Consider the following 25,498-nt stretch of genomic DNA (forward strand, 5'->3'; position numbering starts at 1 on the left):
GGATGTCTGCTGTTTGACTGTATTGATTAAAATTTCTTAATTAGTATCTTTTCAAGGTGTAAAGGGAAAAGTGAATGAAACCAAACAATTAAAAGACCACAATGAACACATTGTTGGATAACTAATTTATTTCAGGTACCAGGTAAAGCACTTTTGTATAGATTATCTCAATGCAAAGAGGAGAAAAAAAAGAAAATAATGACCTACGTGGCAGTGGATTTTAGTGACTCTAAACCTTCCTTCCATCTATCATTAATAAGGGGTTAAATGAAGGCAAACTCTGGATGTTTGTAAGCAATGTTGATTTCTGTAAGTGTGTCCTACTGGGAGAATGGAGCCATAGGGTCTAATTCTTAGTCCCAAGAATTGTGGTTGCTTTGAAGTTCTCACAAACTTTTTCTTTTGACTGAATCATCTATTTTACTGCATAAAAACTGATTTTTACCTTGAAAAACCTGAGGCTAAAAATAAGGATGACTGTCAGTATCAATTGAAATGGTGGGGAACAGAAACATTCAGTGAATCTTTGCTGTTCATTGGGACATATCTTTATAAGCATGTAAACCCCCTAAGACAGACCATGGAGATTAGATCAGATCTGGCTATGATGTGCTGAATTTTGATGCAGAAATGAAGGGTAATATGTTTGTCCCCATGGGGACAGATCCATGACTGCATTTTTCAAAATGTCAAGGTTACATTTGAAAAGTAGTTACAATTTTCTCCCATTTCCTAAAGATAATTATCTGCTTGTCCTTCACACATAAAAATCCATGACTTAATGAAAATTTTCTTCACAGTATTAGGATAATAATTCCAACCTAACATGGCTTAGAGTAGAGTGTATTTTTTTCTTAATCTCCAGATTCCAGCGAATAAAAACATAGTATTGTTGGCTATTTAGCAATATTTTGTCTTTTCAACCACTTCAGTTTTGTAGGAGGTCATAGTTTGTTTCAGAAACTTTGTCAAATAAGCTATCTCTTTTTGGAAGTATTAATCTATAAAAGAAGAAAACATATTCTTATTTGTTCGAGATACTTCTATATAAAACAGTCTACCTCAGATAAATTGAAACTTACTGGATAAAAAATGTACATTTGTGTATATTTGGTATGCTTTACCAAGTCCTGATTTTATATGCAATAGCAGTATAGCTAAACATTGCAGTATACTTTGACAACTATTAAACCATCAAAGTTTATTGTGGTATAAATGTTAAAAATGCAAGTAGCTATTTGGAGGTAGATATTAGATAGTGATGTTTAATGAGATGGAATAAATGGCAAATGCAAAATAAAATTCTCAAATAATTTTAAGGAAAATTAATTTCAATTTATTAGAAATCTTTTTTTTTTTAAAGATTTTATTTATTTATTTATTTGACAGGCAGAGATTACAAGGCCGAGCAGAGAGCCTGATGCGGGGCTCGATCCCAGGACTCTGGGACCATGACCTGAGCCGAAGGCAGAGGCTTTAATTCACTGAGCCACCCAGGCACCCCTAGAAATCTTAATATAAGAATTATTTTTAAAAGTCTATGTAAGAAAATTTTGGAGACTGGTCAGTTGTAGAAAATCAATAACTAGAAGCATTAATTAAAAATTCTGTCACCATGCTGGGAAGTGAGAGGACATATGGACAAGATTTTAAAGATTTAAGTCATTTTGCAGATGTCAACAGGTAATTTGCCTTTATATTGGACAATTATTTTTAGTCCATAAACCACTGATACAGAAAAATGGTACCAAAATTATGGTCTTTCTGCAGTAATTAAACAGTGTATCTTTGTAAGAAATACTCAAACATGAAACATCATTTGGATTCAACTAAATATCATAAATATTATAATTTGTATATGTTAAAAACAGACATTTTCACATGGATCATCTTTTTTTTTTTTTCAATATTTCATTTGTTTATTTGAGAGGGAAAAGAGAGGGAGAGAGTGTGGGCACACAAGTGGGATGGAGCAGGGGTAGGGGCAGAGGGAGAAGGACAAGTCAACTCCCCACTGAGCAGGGATCCAAATTCTGGGCTTGGTCCCAGGACCCTGAAATCCCACCTGAGCTGAATGCAGCCACTTTAACAGAGTGAGCCACCCAGGCACCTCTTCATGTGGATTGTCTTAGGTCATCTTCACAAGGACCTTGTGGAGCAATTATTTCAATTTTAAAGATAAGCAGATTAGACTTAGAGAGTTAGAGAGTCTAAGGAACTTGTTCAGAATCTCAGCTACTTGATGGTCAATGTGAACCTTAACTGAGCTCTTCTACCCCCAAATATTGTGATTTTCCCACTACCTACACCAACTGAAGTAATTAATAGCCTCATTTGGACATCTCAATAAAAATATCTTATCTCTTCAGTAAATATCTACAAGATTTCTACTATTTCTATTTTTTTTAAGATTTCTACTATTTCTGACATCTCTGCATTACATCGTGGAGATTGAAGAGTTACCTTGACTGATCTCAAGTAAATTTTGTTCTTCTGTATGTTGTTTAATATATTGTTTTTCTATGGCTGCTTTCAAAACTTTCAAATGAAGCATACATTTGACTGTATGTGTGTAGATGTTATTTTCCTTACATTTACTATGCTTATGTTCTAATGAGCTTGAATTTGTACATTTATGTTTTTCACCAAATTTGAGAAACAAGCCACATTTCTTCATCCATTTATTCTGTCCCTTTATTTTTTTTTCCTCTCCTGGTACAATCACTGGATATATGTTAGGCCATCTTCAATTGTTGCACCTTTTCTGAGTCTGTTCATTTTTTGCATTTAATTCTCTCTTATCTAATTTATTATTTATCTGTCTTAAAGTTCATTTACTTTATCCTCGATATGTTGTTAATCCTTTCAGGTGAAATTTTTATTTCAGATTCTTTTTTCCACTTTTTAATTTCTTTTTTATTCTTATAGCTTCTATTCCTTTGCTGAGATTTGTCTTTTTATTCATCATCAATGTATTTCCATATCCATGAAGATAATTATAGTAGCTTGTTTAAAATCTGTTCTGATGCCAACATCTTGATCCATCTCTACTTTTGTCTTTGCTGATTGTTTTTTTCTTTGAGTGTGGCATTTTTCCATTTCATTGGAGTTTGTGTAATTTGGATTTGTGTTCTGGGTATAAATTATACATTGTAGAGATTCTGGATTAGGTTATATACTTTCAAAGAATGTTGTTGTTGTTTTTGAGTGTGCAGTTTGACAGAACTCAAACTACATTTTTTTTCCCCATGTGATGCATGGCAAGTTCGCCAAATATTTAGGCATAATGTGATGTTTCTACCTTATCTCTCTTTTTAGAAATCCTGTCCTCACTCTACTCTGCACCCTCTTAATTTTTCAGCTGTGTAGTTGTCCCAGACTCTGCTCTTCTTGGTTCATCAGTCTATTAAAAAGTTTTATCACATCCGTATTGTAGTTGCACAACATTGCACTAATGTTGGGGCTGTCTGTCCTCAGGCTCTGAGTGGTGAAACTAGAAAGCTTACCTAGGATTTTTCTCTTCTAGCAAGTGTTGACTTACCTGTGACATATGTCTGCTTTGCTCAGTCTTCAGTGACCTTAGATAATTGCTTTTCTTTACACATTACACTGTAGTTTATGGAATCATATAACATCTGGTGTTTGTACCTGGCTTCTTTTACTTAGCATAATGCTTTAAAATTAATTTGCAATATTTTATATATGAGATTATTACCTTATGTTCATATTCTTTTACTATTGAGTAGTATTTTGTTGTGTGAATATGCCACAATGTGTTAATCCATTAACTATTTAATGAACACTTGGGTTGTTTAGTTTGGGCTATTCTAAATAAAGTTCTTTAAAAATTCAAATAGAAGATGTTGGGTGGAAATATAGGTTTTTTTTTTGTTTTTTTTTTTGGAAATACTTGGTCATGTGTAGGTGTTACATGTAACTTAAAGTATAATTTTTTTTTCAAAAGCAATGACATTATTTTATATTCCCATCAATAATGTTTGAGATTTCCTGTAGATCCACATTTTCACTTGGTATTATCAGTCTTTAAAACAGTAACCATTCTAGGGGTGCCTGAGTGGCTATATCCTCAGAACCTATTCATCTTTTACCTGAAAGTTTGTACCCTTTGAGCAACATCTCTCCATATTCCTCAGCACCTAACTCTTTGCAACCACCATTCTACTTTCTAAGTAGAAAGCCTTTTTCAGATTCCAAATATAAGAGAGGACACATGATATTTTTCTTTTCTGACTAATTTCACTTGGCATGATGCCCTCAGTTTCCACCCGTGTTGTTACAAAAGGAAGGACAGGAAAATACCAGGGACTGACACTGACAGAGTCACCACGATCTGGAGCAATGCTGATCAATGTTTCTGGGGGAAGACAATATAGCACTGCCTCTTGAAGTTTTCTGGCATCAAAGCAACACATGTTGCTTCTGCTCTTATTTTATTGGCCAAAACAAATCACATGGCCCGACCTATCTTCAAAGCACATTCTTACCATGAATCTGGAAGGTTATTGGTTATTAGTCTTCATGTCAACCATCACTCATTAAAAATAACATTAGATAAGGATTCTAATTCAAAATGGGTAGCCTGCATAATTATTTTAGTCTTGTGGTTTTAAAGTCAAAGGTCAAAAGATTATGCATAATATTGGAATATTTAAGAGAACTTGATGTCCATCATGTCTATAAGTTTAATTTATTATGTATAGAGGAGTTAAATATATGAAAGATTTTAAATATGTCTGTAAAATGGACAATTAATTATCCAAATAGATATAGATGCAATTAAAAATATTTAAAGAAATCTAAACTAACATTTAAAAAATTTTAAAAAGATTTTATATATTTATTTGAGAGGGAAAGAGACGGTGTGTGTGCATGCATGTTCCTGAGAGCAAGGGGGAGGGGCAGAGGCAAAGGGAGAGGTTCAGGCAGACATGATGGGTGAAGAGCCCACCTTGGGGCTTTCTCACAGCCCTGAGATCACCACCTGAGCCAAAACCAGAGTCAGATGCTTAACTGACTGAGCCACTCAGGTTACCTAAGCTAACTTTTTAATGTGTAATCTCAGTCTCCTGAGAAGTGGTTGTTAATATTTTTTGAGTTATAAATGGAGTAATAAATTTTGCCTGTTGAACTTAAAAATATAAGAATGAATTAGGTTTATGAATTTATTACTCAAATAAATAAATATTAATTTTTAAAACCGAAGTAAACTTGAATAAATGCTATCCTTTTTGGGTATCAAATTCTCACATTTAATACTAGTCAATGCTATTATAATCTCAAGGTCTCCTTTATTTTCCTTTCTGAGCACAAAAGCCTGTGAAATGAATACTATTAGAGATTTAGTATGAAGGACATACTAAAAATATATGTTATAACACAGGAAAACCTGAAGATGCAGTGGGCTAAGTTTCTAACAGAATGATTATCTTTTCTTTTTAGTTTACATTAAAAAAGAGACAACATTTTAGAAGGAAAAAATACCATGTTTTCAAGACTCTTTAACATTTCTTTTTTACAAGAATAACCAGTACAGGTTAAGTTGACGGGATTTAGTGTAAGTAAAGTACTTACTGGAATTGGATGAGGGTACAAAGAGAAGAAAAATATTATATTTGATGAAACCCACTGTGCACATTTCCTTTAAGTATGGGCCTATGCAGTGATTTACCTCTGATGAGTAAGAGCAAGTAAGATACTCAAAAACATATGAGACAATTTATGTAATATGTGTATATTTATAAATATACTTATTTATAAATATAAATAAAGTATAAAGTATATATAAATATACTTATTTATAAATAAATATAAATATATTTATTTATGGCTTTATCTGTACCACAAGAGAAATTGTAATGACTCTGCAAAGACCACAAATCTTTTGCATATAAGTCAAAGTGTCTATTCCATATGGCTTAGGAATATGTGTAAAGCTTCCATATGGGAAAAATATTTTCTGATACCCAAATAAAGAATCAGGCATCAAAGAACCTACTGAAAAGTTTGGCAAATATTGACAATTGTCACAAAACTTTGAATTCCAATTAGAAAGTCTACATATTCTATTTTGAAATATTCTCTATCATTTTATATTAGAGCTGTTCAGAACTTTCTTCCAAAGCCATGGGATTTAATATATGATTATACCATATAAACAATGCATACATGTATATGGATGTATATATTAGCATTCATTTCAGTTTGCTTCCAGTTTACATATCCTACTAGATACCCCAGTGACGGTTATTGCTCTCACAGTGAAACTAAAGAGATGCCAACTCTCTTGAAGCAAAGTCCAAAGCTTTAGACTAATGCTTATATATTTGATTTATATAGTTTATTTCTCCCAGAGTGTTCATTTTAAATTAACTCCACATTGAAATAAGTGATCATGCTAATAGCTGACAGGGCTAGGTTAGGCTGACTTTGTCTTCATGTCATTGACAGTAACAAGAAAAAAAAAAAGTCATAGGTCCCCTTTTTAAAATACATTTTTTCTTTGAAAGTATTTATTTAAGTTTTTTTCAATTTTTCTGTTTTTTTTTTAATTTTTATTTTCAGCATAACAGTATTCCTTGTTTTTACACCTCACCCAGTGCTCCATGCAATATGTGCCCTCTCTAATACCCACCACCTGGTTCCCCCAACCTCCCACCCCTCACCCCTACAAATCCCTCAGATTGATTTTCAGAGTTCTTAGTCTCTCATGTTTCATGTCCCCTTCCAATGAATTTAATTGACATTTTAAAATTTAAATTTTATTTTGTTTTCAAATTTTAAATTTAAATATATTTAATTTAAATTTAATTTCATTTTTCTCTTTTAAATACTGATAAATGCTGTCAGCCCCCAAAACTGTGGTCACATAGAGCACATGCAAAATGAGAAAATGGAATGCAGACTCACGAAAAAGAACCATTTCGCTTTTCTAGGTCCTTGTTTTTAAAGAGTAGAAAATTTACTTTCCCAAAAAGGAACAAATTCAGAAGGAAAGATTAGGATGAAAGTCACCTTCATCAGCCTATAAACATATACTCAAACCAAAAACACTGTAAACTGCAAAAAGATGCCAACTGTTTTTAAAAATAAATGGCAGACGACTTAAGTAAGAATAACTTTCATGGAAATTGAGTTGGTAGAGGTGTTCAAATTGTTCAGGAGGCACCAAAAGCATGTGAATCATATTCTTTTCTTTATTTTAAGATTTTATTTATTTATTTGACAGGCAGAGATCACAAGTAGGCAGAGACGCAGGCAGAGAGTGAGAGGAGGAAGCAGGCTCCCCACTGAGAGAGAGTCCGATGTGGGGCTCGATCCCAGGACCCTAGGTTCATGACCTGAGCCAAAGGCAAAGGCTTTAACCCACTGAGCCACCCAGGTGCCCCGCAAATCATATTCTATTGAAAGGAAGGAAGACTGAGATTCTGAACAAAAATGTTTTATTAGGCAGAAAAAAATATCAAAAAGTCTATGTACATATAAATATAAATGTAAATATAAATATATATATAGAGAGACATACACACACACTTGTGTGTGTGTTTGTGTGTGTATGCATATATACTATCCCAGTCCTAAACCCCAGCACCTGGGTTTGTGACCTTATTTGGAAATAGGGTCCCTGGAGATGTAACTAGCGTGGATGAGATCATATTTGAATAGCCTGGGCCCCTAATTCAGGAGGATTTGTGTCCTTCTAAGGGAGACTGTGGATACACAGATATGCACTGAGAGAGAGGGCCATGTGAAGAACTCCAAAGTCCAAATACATCAAGCTTGGAAAGGGGCCTGGTACAGATCCTCCCATAATACCTCCAACAGGAGCATGGTCTACGAGCACTGTAGCCTCTAGAACTGTGATACTGTCCACTTCTGTTGTTTCAGCCTCTAGGCTTGTGGTATCTTGTAATAGCACCCCTAGAAAACTAATACAACCCTGTTAGAGGAAAAGTAACCAATCAGAAGCCCATGAGGAATTGGAAAAGAGAAAAAAAATCTATCTATATATATAGATATGTCTATATCTATATCTACATAAATTACTCTTTAAAACATTGAAAACGAATGGACATTTGAAAACCGTGTGAAAAGGAAAGCAAGCAAACAAACAAACAAACAAAAACTGAGCCCCAGGATTCACTCAAATTTTCACCTAGAATAGTTCTGAATGGTGCGCATAGGGAGGAGATTCCAAGGAAAAGATGGAAGTCTCCCTGCTGTGAGGAAAGAGAGATTGGGATTCAGGAAGGCTGGAGTGATGAAATGACCATGGGTTCAAGAGAAAAATAAGTCAAGTAGAAATCAAACTCTTGGAAAAATACACACTGGTGTCCTCTTCAGTCCTTGCTCCATAGGAAGCAGTGTGTGCCTAAGAAAATACTTCAGGTACTAACAAAGAGTCAAGGCAATGGAACCAGATGGTTGCCAAAACTTCTACAAGGCTAGAAGTCATTGGAGTAATAACCAGCCAGAGGGAAGAGTTCCTCTGGCTAAGTCAGAATATTCTGTAGAGACCGGGTAAGGAGCCTGAGTTAGTTAGTTGTAAAAAGGGTCAGAATTACCTACTAATCTCTCACTGCCCACGTGACCGCCAATAAAAGAAGGCAGACAGTAGCCTCCAAAGGACTCAGGTTATAAAAAGGAAGGCAGTTCAAAAGGGAAAGGGAAGAAGGAATAGACAGGAAAAAAAAATATGCCTAGCGAGGTAGTAGACTTCAAATTTAATTTCAGTAATGACCTTCAGAGTGAACGACTCAAATTCTGTCCACTTTGTTGTTTCAGCCTCTAGGCTTGTGGTATCTTGTAATAGCACCCCTAGAAAACTAATACAAACCCTGCGAGAGGAAAAGTAACCAACCAGAAGCCCATGGGGAATTGAAAAGAAAAAAAGTACCTATCTATCTATATAGATATAGATATGTCTATATCTATCTATACATATATCTATATATCTAACTCTTTAAAACATTGAAAATGAACGCACATTTGTGAACCCTGTGAAAAGAAAAACAAGCAAAAAAGTAAAAAAAATAAACTGAGCCCCAGGATTCACTCAGCTTTCACCTAGAGGAATTCTGGATGGTGAGGGTAGGGAGGAGATTCCAAGGAAAAGATGGGAGTCTCTCTGATATGAGGAAAGAGAGATTGGAATTCAGGAAGGCTGGAGTGATGAAAATGACATGACATGCGTTCCAGAGAGACGGAATTCAAGTAGAAAACAAGCTCTTGAAAATACACACTGGAGTCCTCTTGAGTCCTTGGTCCATAGGAAGCAGTGTGTGTCTTAGAAAATGCTCCAGGTTCTGACAAAGAGTCAAGGCAACGGAACCAGATGGTTGCCAAGACTCCTACAAGGCTAGAGGTCAGTGGAGGTCCTACCAGCCAGAGGGAAGTGTTCTTCTGGCTAAGTCACAATATTCAGTAGAGACCCGGTAAGGAGCATGAGTTAGGAGCGGGATGAAATGATCCCTCGGAGAAAGCTGACTCTAGAGCTTCCCTAAAGAAGGGGAGAACAACTGTAAAAAGGGTCAGAAATACCTACTAATCTCTGACTGCCCCTGTGACAGCCAATCAAAGAAGGCAGAGATTAGCCTCCAAAGGACTCAGGTCATCGAAAGGAAGGCAGTTCTAAAAGGAAAGGGAAGAAGGAATAGACAGGAAAAAGAAAATACGCCTAGCGAGGTAGTAGACTTCAAATTCAACATTTCAACAATGACCTTCAGAGTGAACGACTCAAATTCTATTGAAAGGGCAGTGAAAAATAAACTCTACTTAGAAGGAAGCAGAGGCTAGTATAGATTTTGTGGAAAGAAAAAGGATGAAAAGGACTAGACCTTACCCAAACGAATCCTCAAAGGCTGCTTTTCCTAGGTCTTGAGAAGAGACAATGGAAAGACACCTGATAAATGAACAGAGAAAGAAGACATTTCAGAACACAAAAGGACCCTTTTAGAAACACATGGCTATCCTCAAGTTGTCTGCATCAGATGAGAAAACTCATTGAGATCAACCATATTGAAGCCCATAAAACAAGGCTAAAGCTTTTCTTTCTTTCTTTGTGAGAGAATGAGTGAGAGAGAGCATGAGAGAGGAGAAGGTCAGTGGGAGAAGCCAACTTCCCAAGGAGCTGGGAGCCGGAAGCGGGAGGAGATCTGCAAGACCGGGGTCATGACCTGAGCCCAAGGCAGTCGCTGAACTGACAGAGCCACGCAGGCACCCCTCTCCAGAAATTGGCCCACAACAGCTGAGGGGCACCTTGGTGGCACCCTCAGTGAAGCGCCCAACTCTTTGGTTCTGGCTCAGGTGGTGATCTCAGGCTCTTGAGATTGAGCCCTGAGGCAAGCTCTGGGCTCAGGGCAGAGTCCACTGGGTCTCTCTTTTGGTCCTGCCCTTTCCCCCTCACACTCAATTGTGCTCTTGCCCTAAAACCAAGTATGCAAACCCTTCACAGAAGGGAACAATGGTTGAGAGTGGGAGGGGTGGGGAGAGAAGGGACAGGCCCCAGGGCGAGCGGGAGGTGCCCTCGGTGCTGCCCGCCCTGCCAGGGCCGGGCTCCCTCAGCGGATGCCGCCTTCGCCCACGCCGCCCTCCGTGCTGCTGTGGCAGGGAGCAGCAGGGAGCAGCTGAGCCCAGGGAGCCTTGGGGCAAGCCTCCTTGAGTGCCTCCAGCGCCCTCTGAGTGTGCTAGTTGCGGGGTTGGGGGTGGGGCGGGGCCACAGGTCGGTCCAGGGAGGAGGTGAGGGCGGCGCCCAGGTGCCCCCGGCGGGGGAGGGGCAGGCAAGACCTACAGAGAGATCCCCTTGGGACTGCTGGAGCTGCTGCAGGGCTTCATGCTGGACTTGGCGAGGCAGCAGCCTGCGCACCCTGCCCTGCATCTGGCTCTTTTCTTAGCAGGGAGCCTGTTTACCCCTGCCTCTCTGCCTGTCTCTCTCCCTCCTTCTCATCTCTGTCAAAGGAAGAAAGAAAATCTTAAAAAAATCATCGAACAACCCTCCATATTCTTGTCGTTCTTTAGGGCACCATGCATCAACATTTGATTTTTACTTCATGAATTGAAGGAATTGTTTGATTTATTGACGAATTGGACAGAAAGACAGAGACAGCGAGAGAGCAAGTCCAATTTGAGAAGGAGTAGAAGCCGTGGAAATGGGAGAGGGAGAAGCAGGCTTCCTGCTGAGCAAAGAGCCCCAGGAAGGTCTGGAGCCCAAGACACTGGCATCAGGACCCCAGATAAAGCAGCCGCCCAGGTGCCCCACTCCATGATTAAATCCTTTTTTCACGATTAAATTCATTGGATTAAGCAACACTCTTTGGGGTCTGCCTCCTTGGGTTAACACTAACACATTGTGTTTTCCTTTGCTCTTTTGTGATCACTGAGGATTTCAGGAATCTTTTCATGTTTCTTGGCTGATGGCTTTCTCCTTGGGATATTTCTGCTCTAGGATTTTCATTGTTTTGAAGTTACCTATCTATCCTTCTTGATTCCTAGTTCTCCTATTTAGAGTTGTATACAGTTCCTTATCTGGTATCTCCATAGAGCCTTTAATAGTTTTAGTCTTGTCATTTGTTGGGCAAGATTTTTTTGTTTGGAACCTTGGAATGACAAGAGTCCAACTTCCCAACTGCTGGTGCCCCTCGGAACAACTTGTTACTTCAACTGTAACCCCTGGAGGATTTTACTAGTTACCAAGCACATTTACATATGACCTCTAGAAATACATATACTGGCAACAGGTCTTTGGGGAAAAGGATGATATATGACTGTGAAGCTGGGTAGTTGGGGATGCCCAGCTTGCTCAGGGCGGAACACCGCCCGTTCACAGAAGCTGGGCAGCGGGGGATACCTCGCTTGCTCATGGCGGAATGCAGCCCCCTCACAGAAGCTGCGCTGGCTGGAAGCCCGGCCGGCCCAGGGCGGAATGCCGCCTGCTTCAGGAAAGCGGAGCACCCGGGAACGACAGGTTAGCTCAGGGTGGAATGAAAACCGCCTGCCTCCCTTATCCGCCATCGAGCCTTTCTCTTCCCAGAAGTGCCCGCTGTTAGTTGCAAGAGTTCTTTCAATGTGCTTGTTTAACTATAAACTTTATCCTCCTTCTTGCTTGTCAGCAAGATGGGATTAACATTTGACCTTCCTCAATCCTTCTATTGGCTATTGTTTTCTATCCAATAAAAGTGAGACTGTCGAGTTGCTCCTGGCAGCCGTCCTTTTCGACTGTTGTCCCCTGCTCCCAGTCTTTTCCAGCTGACTGGTTCGTGCCTAATTCTTCTCTCGTCGCCGACTGGAAGCGGCACCCAAGCTTTCTTGGGCTTCCTGTTTTTGGTGTTCTGTTCCACTCATCTCTGCCACCGCCCCCAGGTCCTCAAAATGGTTTTCTAGTGTATCTTCCAGAAAACTTCTGATGTCCTCTTTAGTATGTAGGCTACATCAGTAGGGAATAGTGTTAAAACCTCTTCTGTTCCATGTGGATATTCACGTCGTTGAGCACCGCTTGGTCAAAGTCTGCCCTTTTCTGTTGGTCTGTTTTCTCTGGTCATTTCAGGAGTCCTTTTGTAAGAAATCCTATCCCATCAGATGCTCCTCACTCTCTTTCTCCCTTACTCTTGCTCTGGCTTCTTTCTTCAGATTTGCCAGGGAATGACGAGTCCTTTTCATTCCTATGAAGAAAGAAGAATTGGCTGATCCACAGATACCATTTTTAGTGATATACAAGTGTATATATAATAACTGATATGGAGATGTACATGTGCACCTACATATATATTCTTTAATCTATAAAGTATGGAGGTTGGATTAAGTCTGAAGTCTCTTGTACGGCTTGATAACCTGTGACTCTTTGATCAATAACTTCCATTTTCCCACAGGTCAGAGAAATGGGAAAAAATGCACATATGAACATATGTAGCACGTTAAAAAATGATCACAAATCCTATGACTCCCCATTCCCTTTGATTCACATGGGCTATGTGACTGTGTTAAACAGTGAAATAAACGTGTCAGTTTCAGGCCCAAGTCCAAAAGGAACCCCTCTCTTGGAACATTTGCTATTGGAGCTCTGAGTGGACAGGAAAGAAGTCCAACAACCTTGTTACAAAGACTGCACGGAAGTGGAGGGCCATCTAGCCTCACCTCCCAACTGTACCCATCAAAGTGACAGGCATGTGCATAAAGTCATCCTGAATCCTCTAGACCAAGCAGCCGCCTGCTGAAGGCCACCACCCACTGACCTCAGTTAATGCCGTATTAAGCATAAAAATTGCCCCATGAGATCCTGCCCTAATTTCTGACCCCCAAAACATATGTAATATGACAAAAGGGTTGTTTTAAGCCCCAAAATTTTGAGGTCATTACATAACTAATTGGGTAACATGGCAAATACGTATCCAAAAATAATGTAAATCAAGGAATATGTTTAAAGGCACCAAGTTATCTTAAAAAGTTCTCTGAACACACAGAAAAACAGAACTACAGAGAACAAATTGATCGATTCCAAAGAGGAGGCAGCGGGTGGACAGGCAAAATGTGTGAAATACAGTGGGAGATAACAGGCTTCCAGTTACAAAATTAATAAGTTGCAGGACGAAAGGCACAGCATAGGGAATATGGTTGGTGGTACAGTACGGCGAGCGCAGCATAACATACAGACTTGTCAAATCTTGTTGTTTTATATCTGAAACGAAAGCAACATTGTGGGTCAGCTATACTTCAATTAAAAAATCAAAGGAAGTTTAAAAAAATTAAAAGTGAGCTCTATTATCCAAATAGGACATACGAGATGGAATTCCTATTATACCATAAATTGAAAACGACTTCTCTTTTTTTTTTTAAGATTTTATTTATTTATTTGACAGAGAGAGATCACAAGCAGGTAGAGAGGCACGCGGAGAGAGAGGAGGAGGAAGCAGGCTCCCAACTGAGCAGAGAGCCTGATGCGGGGCTTGATCCCAGGACCCTGAGATCATGACCTGAGCCGAAGGCAGCGGCTTAACCACTGAGCCACCCAGGCGCCCCGAAAACGACTTCTCTTGATAGAACAATGCTTTCCTTAGTCTTAGTCCCTATTCCCTCCACAAAAACAAAAACAAAAAACAAAAAACAAAAAACAACTACTTTTGAAAAACATCTTGGTATTTTGAAAATTATAACTGCAGTGAGTGATGAGAGTGAAAACAAACTGATAATCCACGTTTCCTCATTTCTTATCCCTTTTATGAAGATGAACAGTAAAATCATATGTAAGAATTAACCAGAGAGAGGTCCATTTTCCACTCACTATAATCAAGCTGGAATTCTCAACTATTATTTAGTATTAGTTGATTCTGGTGGCAAATGCAAGTATGGTTTCACTTCTTGGGCACATGAGGAAGATTTGGTTGGTGAAACAGACATACCAGGTTGGCCCAGGCCTGCACTGCCAGGGTTCGGAAAATTGCAAGATACAACCTGACACTTAAAAATTCCCATCAACAACTACTGCTGCCCCCCCAACATCTTGTTTCTTCCCACAGACAGCTCATACTGAGACCTGTCCACTGTCAGGGTCAAGCTAAAGGGGGATGCCCACAAACTAGGTGGGAAATGAGAGTATGCAACTGCAGCTCTGTGGGGATGCCTAAGGCCACTGAATGCCCCGTCATGATTCTCCAGCACAGATGGGGGCAGCCTGCACCACGTGGGTAGAGCTCTAGGACACAGAAAGTACTGGAGTGGCAGTCAACAACCAAATGTGTTTGTGTAATATATAACCCCCCATAGGGTTGTCAATTGGTGGGATTCACTTTTTCTAACTGTTCACCCCATGACATACAACTTCAGGAAACCCAGAGCCCATGGATTATTGTTGAAGGGCACATTCGGACTCAATCAAAGTGTAACTAAGCATAATCATACAAATAAATACAAATATCATTAAAAAAATCAATACCACCTCAAACTTTCTTTTTCATTCCCAAATGAGCTTTTATGGGTTTTAATATCAATTAATGTGCTTATAGAACTGGTAAAAAAAAAAAAACAGTCACTGATGAAATTTTAAAATTACCACTCTGCTTTACCTAATTTCTGTTGATGTACTTTTTTCTCACACAAAAATGAATTACTAAGGAATAAATCATACTTCACTGAACACGTTTCAGCTTAAATGATGCACCAAGATGTACAGCTTTGGTCAGGCTTATACTGTTGTTGTCAACATAGTATATGGGGTGTAAGAGCTACTGTCTTTTCCTTCTCCCATGAATATCAGTCCTAACAGATTCTTCAGGTGGAAAGAAAACTTAGTCTAGAAGATACACTAATTTCTCTCCTCCCTGGTGAAAAATACTGTTAGAGGTATTAATTTTAGATAGAGAAGCAAGTTCACTTTGGAAAAAAGCACACACACACACAAAACCCTCCAACATGACCTTTAATACAGTGATAAGGGTGAAAGTGTAAACTTCATTTGGAAACAGCACTCAAATTACAACAGCCGTATACTCTTTGAAAAGGTTTTTCAGATCAACTGATTGAATCATATTTAATTTACCTAGGGACAATTAGATAAAATTTAAAATTCCAAACAAAAACTTTTAGGACACAAATAAAATTATATGTGCTTTTATTCCTGCAACTATCTCCAAAATCTAATATTCAATGGTTTAAATTGCTGCATTTCTCATTTGCAATGCAGATGAAGAGAGGAACACAGCAGACACCTGGGAGATGAGGTGTGAGGCATAAAAGGGAGCACAGGAGGCAACTGATCAGCTGAATAGCGACTGCCCCAAAGATGACCATATCCTGAGCCCAAGAAGCTCTGAGTACTTTACCTTACCTGGCAAATGGGATTTAGCAAGCATGATTAAATTAAGGTGTGAGGGGGGAGAGATTATCCTGGATTACCTCGGTGGTCCCAATGTAATCATGAGGATCCATAAGGAGACAGGAGGATCAGAATCAGAAGGCAATGTGAAGTTGGAAACAGAGGGATAAAAGGTGGTGCAATGAAGGGCCACAAGTCAGGGAATGCAGGCAGCTTTAGAAGCAGGAGAAGGCAAGAAAGTGGATTCTCCTCTAGAGCCTCCAGAAGGAACACAGGCTGTTAACACCCTGATTTTACCACACTGAGACTGATTTTTGAACTTCTGACCTCCAGAACTGCAAGATAATCAATTTGTGTTGTTTCAAGCCACTGAGAATTTGTCATTTGCTACAGTGGCACTAAAAAAACTACTAGAAGAGCTCACTGAGACATATTGAGTCTGTACAATGGCAGGGACCATTTCTAGGTAGGACTATCTTCAGGGTGTGGTAGTACTGGGTCTGGAGAGTTGACTGCCAGCATCCTTCCTCCCTCCCCCTCCCTGAACCCCAGTGCACTGTGTGCCTCCTCCACTGCAGCCCAGGTGACTCACAGGAAGCTGGCCCCATCCACACTACAGGGAAGGGTTCTGTCATGGAAGCCAATCATGTTCCTCCTGGGCCATTCACACAGCCAGCTGCACGACAGTCAGTGCCTTGTTACTGTTCTATGAGAGACAGTAACCTAGGTTGTCCCACACACACAAACGGGAAGGGCTTTACAGAAATATCTGGGTTGTCTCTGAATGTGAACAAGGAAAGCAGTGCCCCCACTGCGGGCAGCCATAACACAGTCAGCAGGAGGTGGAAGACAAACTGGCCAGAGGGAAAGGGCAGAGTAGGGAAAAATGGAGAAAATCATGGAGACAGCGTGAATAAAACACATTCTCTGCAAGCCCTGCCATGAGCTGCTTCTTCATGAGATTGAAGGTTTTTTGTTGTTGTTTGTTTGTTTTTTGTTTTTGTTTTTTTTTTAATCTTTAAGACAGTTTGAGTTAGGATGAGACAACCATCCAAACTGATTCAGGACGTCAGACTTTACGGAAACTAAGAAATCCAGATAATAAAAGTACATGACTCACATGTGTGAAATGTTTTCTTTCCCACTAAGGGCGGGGGAAAACTAGAACCTTGAATTTGTGGTTATTCCACTATTCTTGCTATTTTTCATCACTCAAATGTATTTTTCAAGAATGAGGAACTTATTCTCAATGAATACAGTGATGGTTCCCTGAAAATTTGTAACCAAGTAGGGAACAGAGTCTCTAAACAGATTGTTTCGAATTGACTTAACAATCACACAAGATAGACTGTAAAATTTATCAAAGAGTAGGGCTGAGTTTCTTATATATGATTTCATGCAAATTTTTGTCTACCTGATGATTTTTAGTTTTTGTCTACAGGGTGAGTGAATAAAGGTGTCTCAACATGGTCCAGAACTAATGGTGTTCCCTGGCTCACTATGACATCCAGGGTCATTTCTGTTTCCTTTTCCATGAACTTCTCCTTCCTCTCATTTGGTCTGTTTTTCAATCGGACTTTTGTCTTCTTCTCAATTTGGAGGCACGTCAGAGACATGAACTCCTTGAACAGCTGATGTTACAGATGCTTTTCACAGCCTGTTGCCCACATGCAGCTTTACTCTTTTTTGATATACAAATATTTTTCAAATTTTTAAAATAAAGTGGCATGTCATTTCTTCTATGGTCTGTGGGTCTTATTTCTACCTAAGGTAGTCTACCACTTCCCAAATTTTTACATGCCCCTAGATTGTCACCAAATTCTTTATCATTTTGTTTGTAGAGTTAGAACTTAAACCAATTCACAAGGTTAATCAATCTGACATCTGCTTACATATGTGATAGGAAGCAAGAGTTCTAAGAAAGAGAGTTCTTTCAGCTCTGAGGGAAAGAGCTTAAAGTCAATATTCAATGATACTCTGTCTCATTTTCTAGAAGGAACTGGTGGTTTCTGTTTGGAACTCTGACAATTTTTTCTTAGTCCCTGAAAGTCAAATAGGTTTATGTCTGTTTTGGTGTGAGTCTGTTCAGCTAATTCTCCCTGGGACTTGAAGGCTTTATGAACTGAAGGCATGACTGTTTTTCAGCTCAAGTAAATGCTGCATTAGTTCAGTTATAACTTCTGTTATTTTCTCCTTTTGTCCTCAGGGTACTTGCAAGGTAGATTTGGACCTGACCTCAGATCTTACTTTTTCATTTCTCATTTCCATCTCTTTGAAATTTTCCTCAGTGTTCTCGGATATTCCTTTAGAAAATCAATTTTGTGGGGCACCTGGGTGGCTCAGTGGGTTAAGCCACTGCCTTCAGCTCAGGTCATGATCTCAGGGTCCTGGGATCGAGTCCTGCATTGGGCTCAGTGCTCGGTGGGGAGCCTGCTTCCTCCTCTCTCTCTGCTTGCCTTTCTGTCTACTTGGGATCTCTCTCTGCCAAATAAATAAAATCTTAAAAAAAATCAATTTTGTTCTCAGCAGTGATTATTACTGTTTACAGGGTTCCTATTACATGTGAATTTAAGTTTCAAATCTTTCTTGTATTTTTATGTTTTAAAAGATTTATAAAATTTATTTGATACAGAGAGACAGAAAGAAAGTGAGCACAGACAGGAAGAGTGGCAGAGGGAAAAGGAGAGGGAGAAGCAGACTGCCCACTTAGCAGGGACTCCCCATCCCCCACCACAGGGTTTGATCTCTGGCAGACATTTAACCAACTGAGGCATCCACGCACCCCAAAGCTCCCTTTCAAAATCTTCAGTAAGTATTTTGCTGCTCTTTACTGTAACTGTATCCCCCTCAGACTTCTTAACAGTAAGTTTCTCTAGCTCTGTAGTCAGTTCTTAATTAATGAGGACACGTGCTCTAGACCTCAGTTTGGTGCTCCTCCACCAAGATGCTACCTGCCACTCTGGTGTGTGAACTCTTTTTTTTTAAAGATTTTATTTATTTATTCGACAGAGAGAGATCACAAGTAGGCAGAGAGGCAGGCAGAGAGAGAGGAGGAAGCAGGCTTCCCGCCCAGCAGAGAGCCCGATGCGGGACTCGATCCCAGGACCCTGAGATCATGACCTGAGCCGAAGGCAGTGGCTTAACCCACTGAGCCACCCAGGCGCCCAGGTGTGTGAACTCTTGCAGCTCAGGCCTAGTCACACTTTTGGGAACTCTGGGGCATCAGCGAACCTGCTCTAAGGGGACCATGCTTTGTGCATAAAAGCAGGCCCCTGCCATGAAGCAGCCCCTATCAAACCTCCCCAAGTTGTCCTTCCCTACACAGCACAAAGTCTCTAAGCAACTCAACCTGCTGGGAAAGCCCATTTCTCTATGACCAAGGACCACAAGAGAGGGAAGGTATACCATGGGCCCCACACAGAAAGATGTCTTCACTGAAAGCCTTCGAAAGAGAGTCTGCCTTTTCTTCCAGGCATTCCATCATGGCACCTCAAAATCCTGAGATGCTCTTCCACTGCTCCCCCTGAGATGCCAAAACGCACTTGGCAGTCAAATAGGTCCTTCCCACAGCCCACCTACATGATTCTTGAGGGCCTGCCTGGTGCTGGGGATGGGTGAAGGCAACACAGGCGGCTGGTCTTGTGCTCTGATGTCACTGGCTCTTGAGCAAAGGAAGGAAAATGAGAGGGTCCAGGAGACTGCACACAGCACCATGTTCTCAGAACATCTCCCTGGCCCCCAAGATCACCTTGTCATGGCAATGTCAGCAGAGCATGGCAAGTGCTACCTCAGAAGTCCCTCTGACACCTCAGCAACAGAGAGAGAGCCCACCCATAAACATAATCCCTAGAACCAGCATCCTTTAGGAACCAAAACCCCTATGAGTCAATTACTTTGGTATGTGTTAGTGTATTTTTACCTATGTAAAATATAAGAAAAAGAGGAATGACATACCTGTATGATTTGGGGCAGTACAGCAACTCGATTTTGAGTGCTTTGGATTATAGCTAGATACTTTTTTTCCAAAAAGAAATTTATATTCCATTTAATAAAAACAATGTGAATTGCCATGTATGGAATTTTTATACTATAAATGTTTTCATTGTCTTGAGTGGTAGTAATGTACATACACTGGCGCTGGTCTCAAATGGGGGATGTCTGGAAGGAAACAGAATACATGATTAGGGGAGTGAGTGTAACCCACCACCCTAAAAAGTTCAATTTCTCACAAACATATACCTCAGCTATATATTTGGTTGGATGAATATCAACTAAAACTTTAAAATTAAAGTACCAGAAACTATTAGGGATGACATTTTTTGGTAGACTTGTTTCTGATTCTGCCTTGTGACCTGACAAAGGTGGGATGGTGGCTCTTGTTACTGCTTGCTTATTACAGCTATGGCATACAGCGGTGGAAGTACTAAGTACTAAGCCACTAAAAAATTTGAGAAAGGATAAGCAATTCTAATAGTAAGAATATTTTCACATACATTATAACTAATTTAATATTTTGGGACTGAAACAAATCTAGAAGAATGTACAGACATTCTTCATCATTTCAGGTACTTTAACATCCAATACTACCCTAATCAAATCCATGGGACTTTAATTTTATATAGCCTTTTCCTTGTATATGAATCTGAAGAATAGAATCGGTATAAACTACGTTATGTCTGAAAGAATTCATCTTTGAGTATCAGACTTGACCAGCTCCACAGAATTAATAACAAGTCCCTTTCTTGGTGCGGCCACATTGGGAACAGTGTGGGAATTCCTCAAAAAAATTAAAATGGAGCTGCCCTATGACCCTGCAACTGCACTCTGTATATACCAAGAAGATACAGATGTAGTGAAAAGAAGGGCACATCTGTACACCAATGTTCATAGCAGCAATGGCCAAAGTCACTGAAGTGTGGAAAGAACCAAGATGCCCTTCAATGGATGAATGGATAAAGATGTGGTCCATATACAATATGGATTATTATGCTTCCATCAGAAAGAATGAATACCCAACTTTTGTATCAACATGAACTGGACTGGAAGAGATTATGCTGAGTGAAATAAGTCACCAGAGTCAATTATCATATGGTTTCTTACTTCTGGAGCATAAGGAGTAACACAGAGGACATTGGGAGATGGAGGGGAGAAGTGAGTTGAGGGAAATTGGTGGGAGAGACAAACCATGAGAGACTGTGGACTCTGAGAAGCAAACTGAGGGCTTTAGAAGGGAGGCAGGTAGGGGGTTGGGTGAGCCTGCTGATGGGTATTATGGAGGGCACCTATTGCATGAAGCACTGGGTGTGGTACATAAACAATGAATTCTGGAACACTGAAAAGAAATAGAATAATAAAAAAAAAGTCCCTTTCTCCTTTAAATTTCATAATCAATACAAAATGTTACATGGTATTGGACTTGAGCTACTACTTGCTGTATGTCCAGATCTCTTACTGACTTTCTTTTTTTTTTTATTTTCAGCATAACAGTATTCATTGTTTTTGTACCACACCCAAGCTCCATGCAATCCGAGCCCTCTATAATACCCACCACCTGGTACCCCGACCTCCCACCTTTTATATACCTGGAGGCACTTGCATGAGGCAGACAAGTTCTCAATAAAGAACTTTAATTTCAATATATTAAAGTATACTATGTTTTCCACAGTGAATATAGACTATTTATCAAATCAGAAACAAGTTCTGAAAAAAATACCCATATACAGATAGCTAACAAATACACAGCCCGGTACCTCTAAAGGTTAGTACTTCCACATATTTCAAAAGGCATCAAGTTTCTGCTGTTTTCCCCTGATCCAAGCATGCACATTTGTGTGTATGTAAGTAAACACCCAAAGACAAACAACTGAATTAGTAGTCCACATTCACCACATGGATTAATGCCTGTTGTGATCTCTTTCCCTCCCAAATTGTTTCTGATTATTCACTTTAACTAATTTTGCCTGCTTTCCAATAATAGGGAGAAGAAAATTTGCTTCCCCACCCCAGCACCAATCAAAGGGATACTTCTGTAGTGTGAGCCTTCATTTTCCTTAGGGGAAAACAAACAAACAAACAAACATCCAAAAAACCCTGAGCAGTGAAACTAGAAATTCCCTCATGTTTCCTTCCTTTCTGGAGCTTACTGCCCTTAGGTTGCACAGTTGCCCAAATATTGGCCCCTCCATAAGAAGCTGTAAGTAGCACCTAGTGGATGAAAGATCCAGGATCGGGGCGCCTGGGTGGCTCAGAGGGTTAAGCCTCTGCCTTCGGCTCAGGTCATGATCCCAGGGGCCTGGGATCGAGTCCCGCATTGGGCTCTCTGCTCAGCAGGGAGCCTGCTTCTCCTCATCTCTCTCTCTGTCTGTCTCTCTGCCTATTTGTGATCTCTCTCTCTGTTAAATAAATAAATAAAATCTTTAAAAAAAAAAAAAAAGAAAGATCCAGGATATAAGGAAGGGCTACTCTGGGCAGTTGCATGGCCTGGGATGGTCTGCCTCACCACTGGGCAAGGTCTCGGGTCTGGGGTCACCATACCTCAACACCGTTAAGAGAAGACTTCAACAAGAATGTATATTTCATCATCTTTGCCTGAGAAAATAAACACTGCCTTCAATAAACAGTTTCAATAAAAAATTAAAATTTTAAAACTTAATTTTAAATATAATTATACCAAGAAGAATCATGACACATGTTGAATTATTTTAGGAGCCACAGTCTTCCTCAGGTACAAATAAATAGTTTGTACAAATAGGTAAAATCATTTATTAGGAACCTTTAAACCTCTTACAATAAAGTTACCATTAAATATAAGAATAAAGTGACTATTTTGCTTAAAAATAAACAAAGGTCACTTTGAACGAGAATGGCAGCTTCCCTGTGGACATCCTCTATACCCAGCCCAATCAGTACTTACCAAGTACAAGTTTGTAGATTTTGCTAACATGGTAAATGATGAAAATAAATGAGGAAGACAATATTTTCAAAACAGTGTAAAAAGAACTTTAAAACAAGTATCTTGATTCTCCTTATTCTTCCACTCTAATTTGTAGCCTTTGGATAATATGTGGGAAAGAACATATATACATTTAAATTTTAACTTAAATGTCTACTGAAATAAAATGCTATCTTATTAAAATTCCTATCCGAAATTAAAAAAAAAAAGTCATGGTGACAAATAATGTTGACAATCATGTAATGTAATCCTATCTTAAAACTCAAAACATGCTAAGAATGAATATTTCAAAACTAAATGGTTCATTTTGTTAAAAATATTCTTACTGAGTATTAAAAAAAATCACCCAATGGTATCATGTTTTTAAACTCATTCTACTCATCATGCCTGTATTTTATCCCACCAGTTTTCTCTAATGACTTAGCATTCTTTCTTGTCTGCTCTCCTCTCTCATTTCCTTTCGCCAGCACCAAAAACACAAAGACTCCAAAGTCCTGAGAGCAGATTGGAGTATCCCTTTGCCTTCTAGAAGCTGTGCATTTTGACCCTACTGGTCCATTCCACCTGCCCATTAGGCAAGATTGCCCAATAGGACAGTGCAGTCAAAAAGGGAGGCAAGGACAGAATCTTGAGGGATAGCAGAGAGAAAGAATCACCTTAAGAAAACTGGCAAGAATTCCTATCTTACATTGATGTCTTTCATCCATTTTGAGTTTAATATTTTGTTCTAATAACACAACTCTGGGTGGGCTCCCAGATGGCTCCTCAGTGGGGACACATCACCAGGAAGACCACACCATGATTAGAATTTAGAATCTTCGGCAGCCCCACCCCAACACCTACATTCCCCCAGAGAGGGGAGGGGTCTAAAAGCAGAGCACATCTATGTAAGGAAGCCTCCATAAAAATCCTCATAGCAGGGATGCCTGGGTGGCTCAGTTGGTTAAGCAGCTGCCTTCGGCTCAGGTCATGATCCCAGCATCCTGGGATCGAGTCCCACATCGGGCTCCTTGCTCAGCAGGGAGCCTGCTTCTCACTCTGCCTCTGCCTGTGCTCGCCCTCTCCCCCCCCTCTCTCTCTGATAAATAAATAAAATCTTTTTTTAAAAAATCCTCAAAGCAGGGGTTTCAGGAAACTTCCAGGTAAGTAAACATATCCAGGTACCATGAGGGGGATGAAACCCAGCTCCACAGGAATACATTCCTGTGCTTGCGACCCTCCCAGACTGTGCCCTTTGTGTCTCTGCATCTGACTGTTCATCTGTATCCTTTATCATACCTTTCATAAATTGTAAATGAAAACAAATGTTTCCCAGAGTTCTGCGAGCCACTCAGTTGAACCGGAGGAGGAGCTGAAGGAACCTCTGATTTGTAGCCAAGTTGTAGAGAAGTTGTGGGTAACCTGGGCCCCTCCTACTTGTGACTGGCACCTGAATGTGATGGAACAGTCTCACAGGACTGAGCCCTTAACCTGTGGGATCAGATGCCATATCAAGGCAGACAGTGTCAAAGCTGAGTGAAACTAAAGGACACCCAGCTGGTGTTGCAGAGTTGCCTGGTGAGGGAAAAACCCACAGCCTCAGCCTCAGTGTTAGAAGTGAAGTGTTCTGTGTGAATATGGTAATATGAAAGCAGATGGGAGAACTGAAATGTTTGCTTGACATACACTCTCACACAAAATATTATGTATGCCAGGTCTTTGCTGATGTGATATAGCACATATTCAAGTTCTAGTGAAATATCATAAAGAGTCAACTCAAAAAACAAACAAACAAACAAACAAACAAACAAGCAAACATACAAAATATGGATGAGCTGGGAGAAAATAAGCAATGTTTCCTCTTTCCTATCAAGAGAAAGTCCATTCCTGAATTATCCAAGATTTTGCTTTTACCTGAATAACCATACAGTTCAATAGTACTTGAAGGAAAAAGCATGTTTGCTCCTCAGCGATCCTTTCCCCTGATATGGCCGGCAAGAGTGGAGTGATTCTTGTGGATATATCTTTGCTCCAGAGTGGGGAAAAAAAGGAGTTCTTTCACCAACGTTCAAAGGGTTTTTAAAAAATGGCCTTTATTAAAATACATCTGCCCCTCCTTTGGAACCTGCTCACACTACACTCCAGGCCAGCGAGCATCAAGGGGTTGGAAATACAGTACAAAGTCCCATGAAGCCACCTCTCTCTCTAAACTATTCTTCTCTCTGCCAAATTCTGCTTCGGTCAGCCTAAGGATCAAATACCTGTATTTGGGCAATAAAGTGATGTGCATTAATCAATCATTGGCCCTAACTGGCAAGTTCCTTAAAAACTCATGGGACACAGATGGTTGCCATGACTTTCCCAGGAAGCAGCTACTGTCTTTCCATGAATGCGGCATGAAAATACACAGCTGGGTGAGCAGATGAATGTCCACTCGTGAAACAATCATGCTGAGGACAATAAACAGTAGTTTTGGATGGCAGATTTAAATTTCATTCACAGCCAAGAAAACACTCCAGATACATGATGTGTCTCCACTTCCTGCTGTTTCCAACATCTGAGTCCTCCCTTCCATTCCTGTTTCCACCACTTCAGTAAATGTCTCCCTTCCTCATTGCATATAAAAAAGGCTCTAATTCTTTCTATTCTTATGTCTGTAAGACATTACTGTGAACAAGAGCAGGGGATAATTCCTCCTCCAAACCCATCTATAAAATAAAGGGTTCTATTCAGGATCATGACAAGCT

At 39.8% G+C, this 25,498-nt stretch overlaps 2 protein-coding genes across 7 annotated transcripts in view; both read right to left on the reverse strand.

Moving 5' to 3' along the window:
* LOC309857055 (uncharacterized protein) overlaps positions 1-25,498 on the reverse strand; it is a 252,171-nt gene that overhangs the window by 203,798 nt on the left and 22,875 nt on the right. Inside the window, exon 3 of one of the 6 annotated variants that reach the window (XM_082749942.1) lies at positions 12,625-12,674. The exons of the other annotated variants lie outside the window; for them this stretch is intronic. The gene's annotated coding sequence lies outside the window, so the exon portion shown is untranslated. Of the gene's footprint in view, positions 1-12,624; positions 12,675-25,498 lie in introns of those variants that run through there. 6 annotated transcript variants of the gene reach the window in all.
* LOC309857056 (conserved oligomeric Golgi complex subunit 2-like) overlaps positions 7,507-25,498 on the reverse strand; it is a gene marked incomplete at its 5' end in the record, with an annotated part of 269,912 nt that continues 251,920 nt past the window's right edge. The window contains 2 exons of the mRNA XM_082749950.1: positions 7,507-8,237; positions 9,860-9,919. Of these exons, the coding sequence (XP_082606076.1) occupies positions 8,174-8,237; positions 9,860-9,919 (124 nt within the window). The 3' untranslated portion in view covers positions 7,507-8,173. The remainder of the gene's footprint in view (positions 8,238-9,859; positions 9,920-25,498) is intronic.

Source organism: Mustela nivalis, assembly GCF_964662115.1.
Source record: "Mustela nivalis genome assembly, contig: HAP1_SCAFFOLD_292, whole genome shotgun sequence".
In the NCBI taxonomy this organism is placed as follows: Eukaryota; Metazoa; Chordata; class Mammalia; order Carnivora; family Mustelidae; genus Mustela; species Mustela nivalis.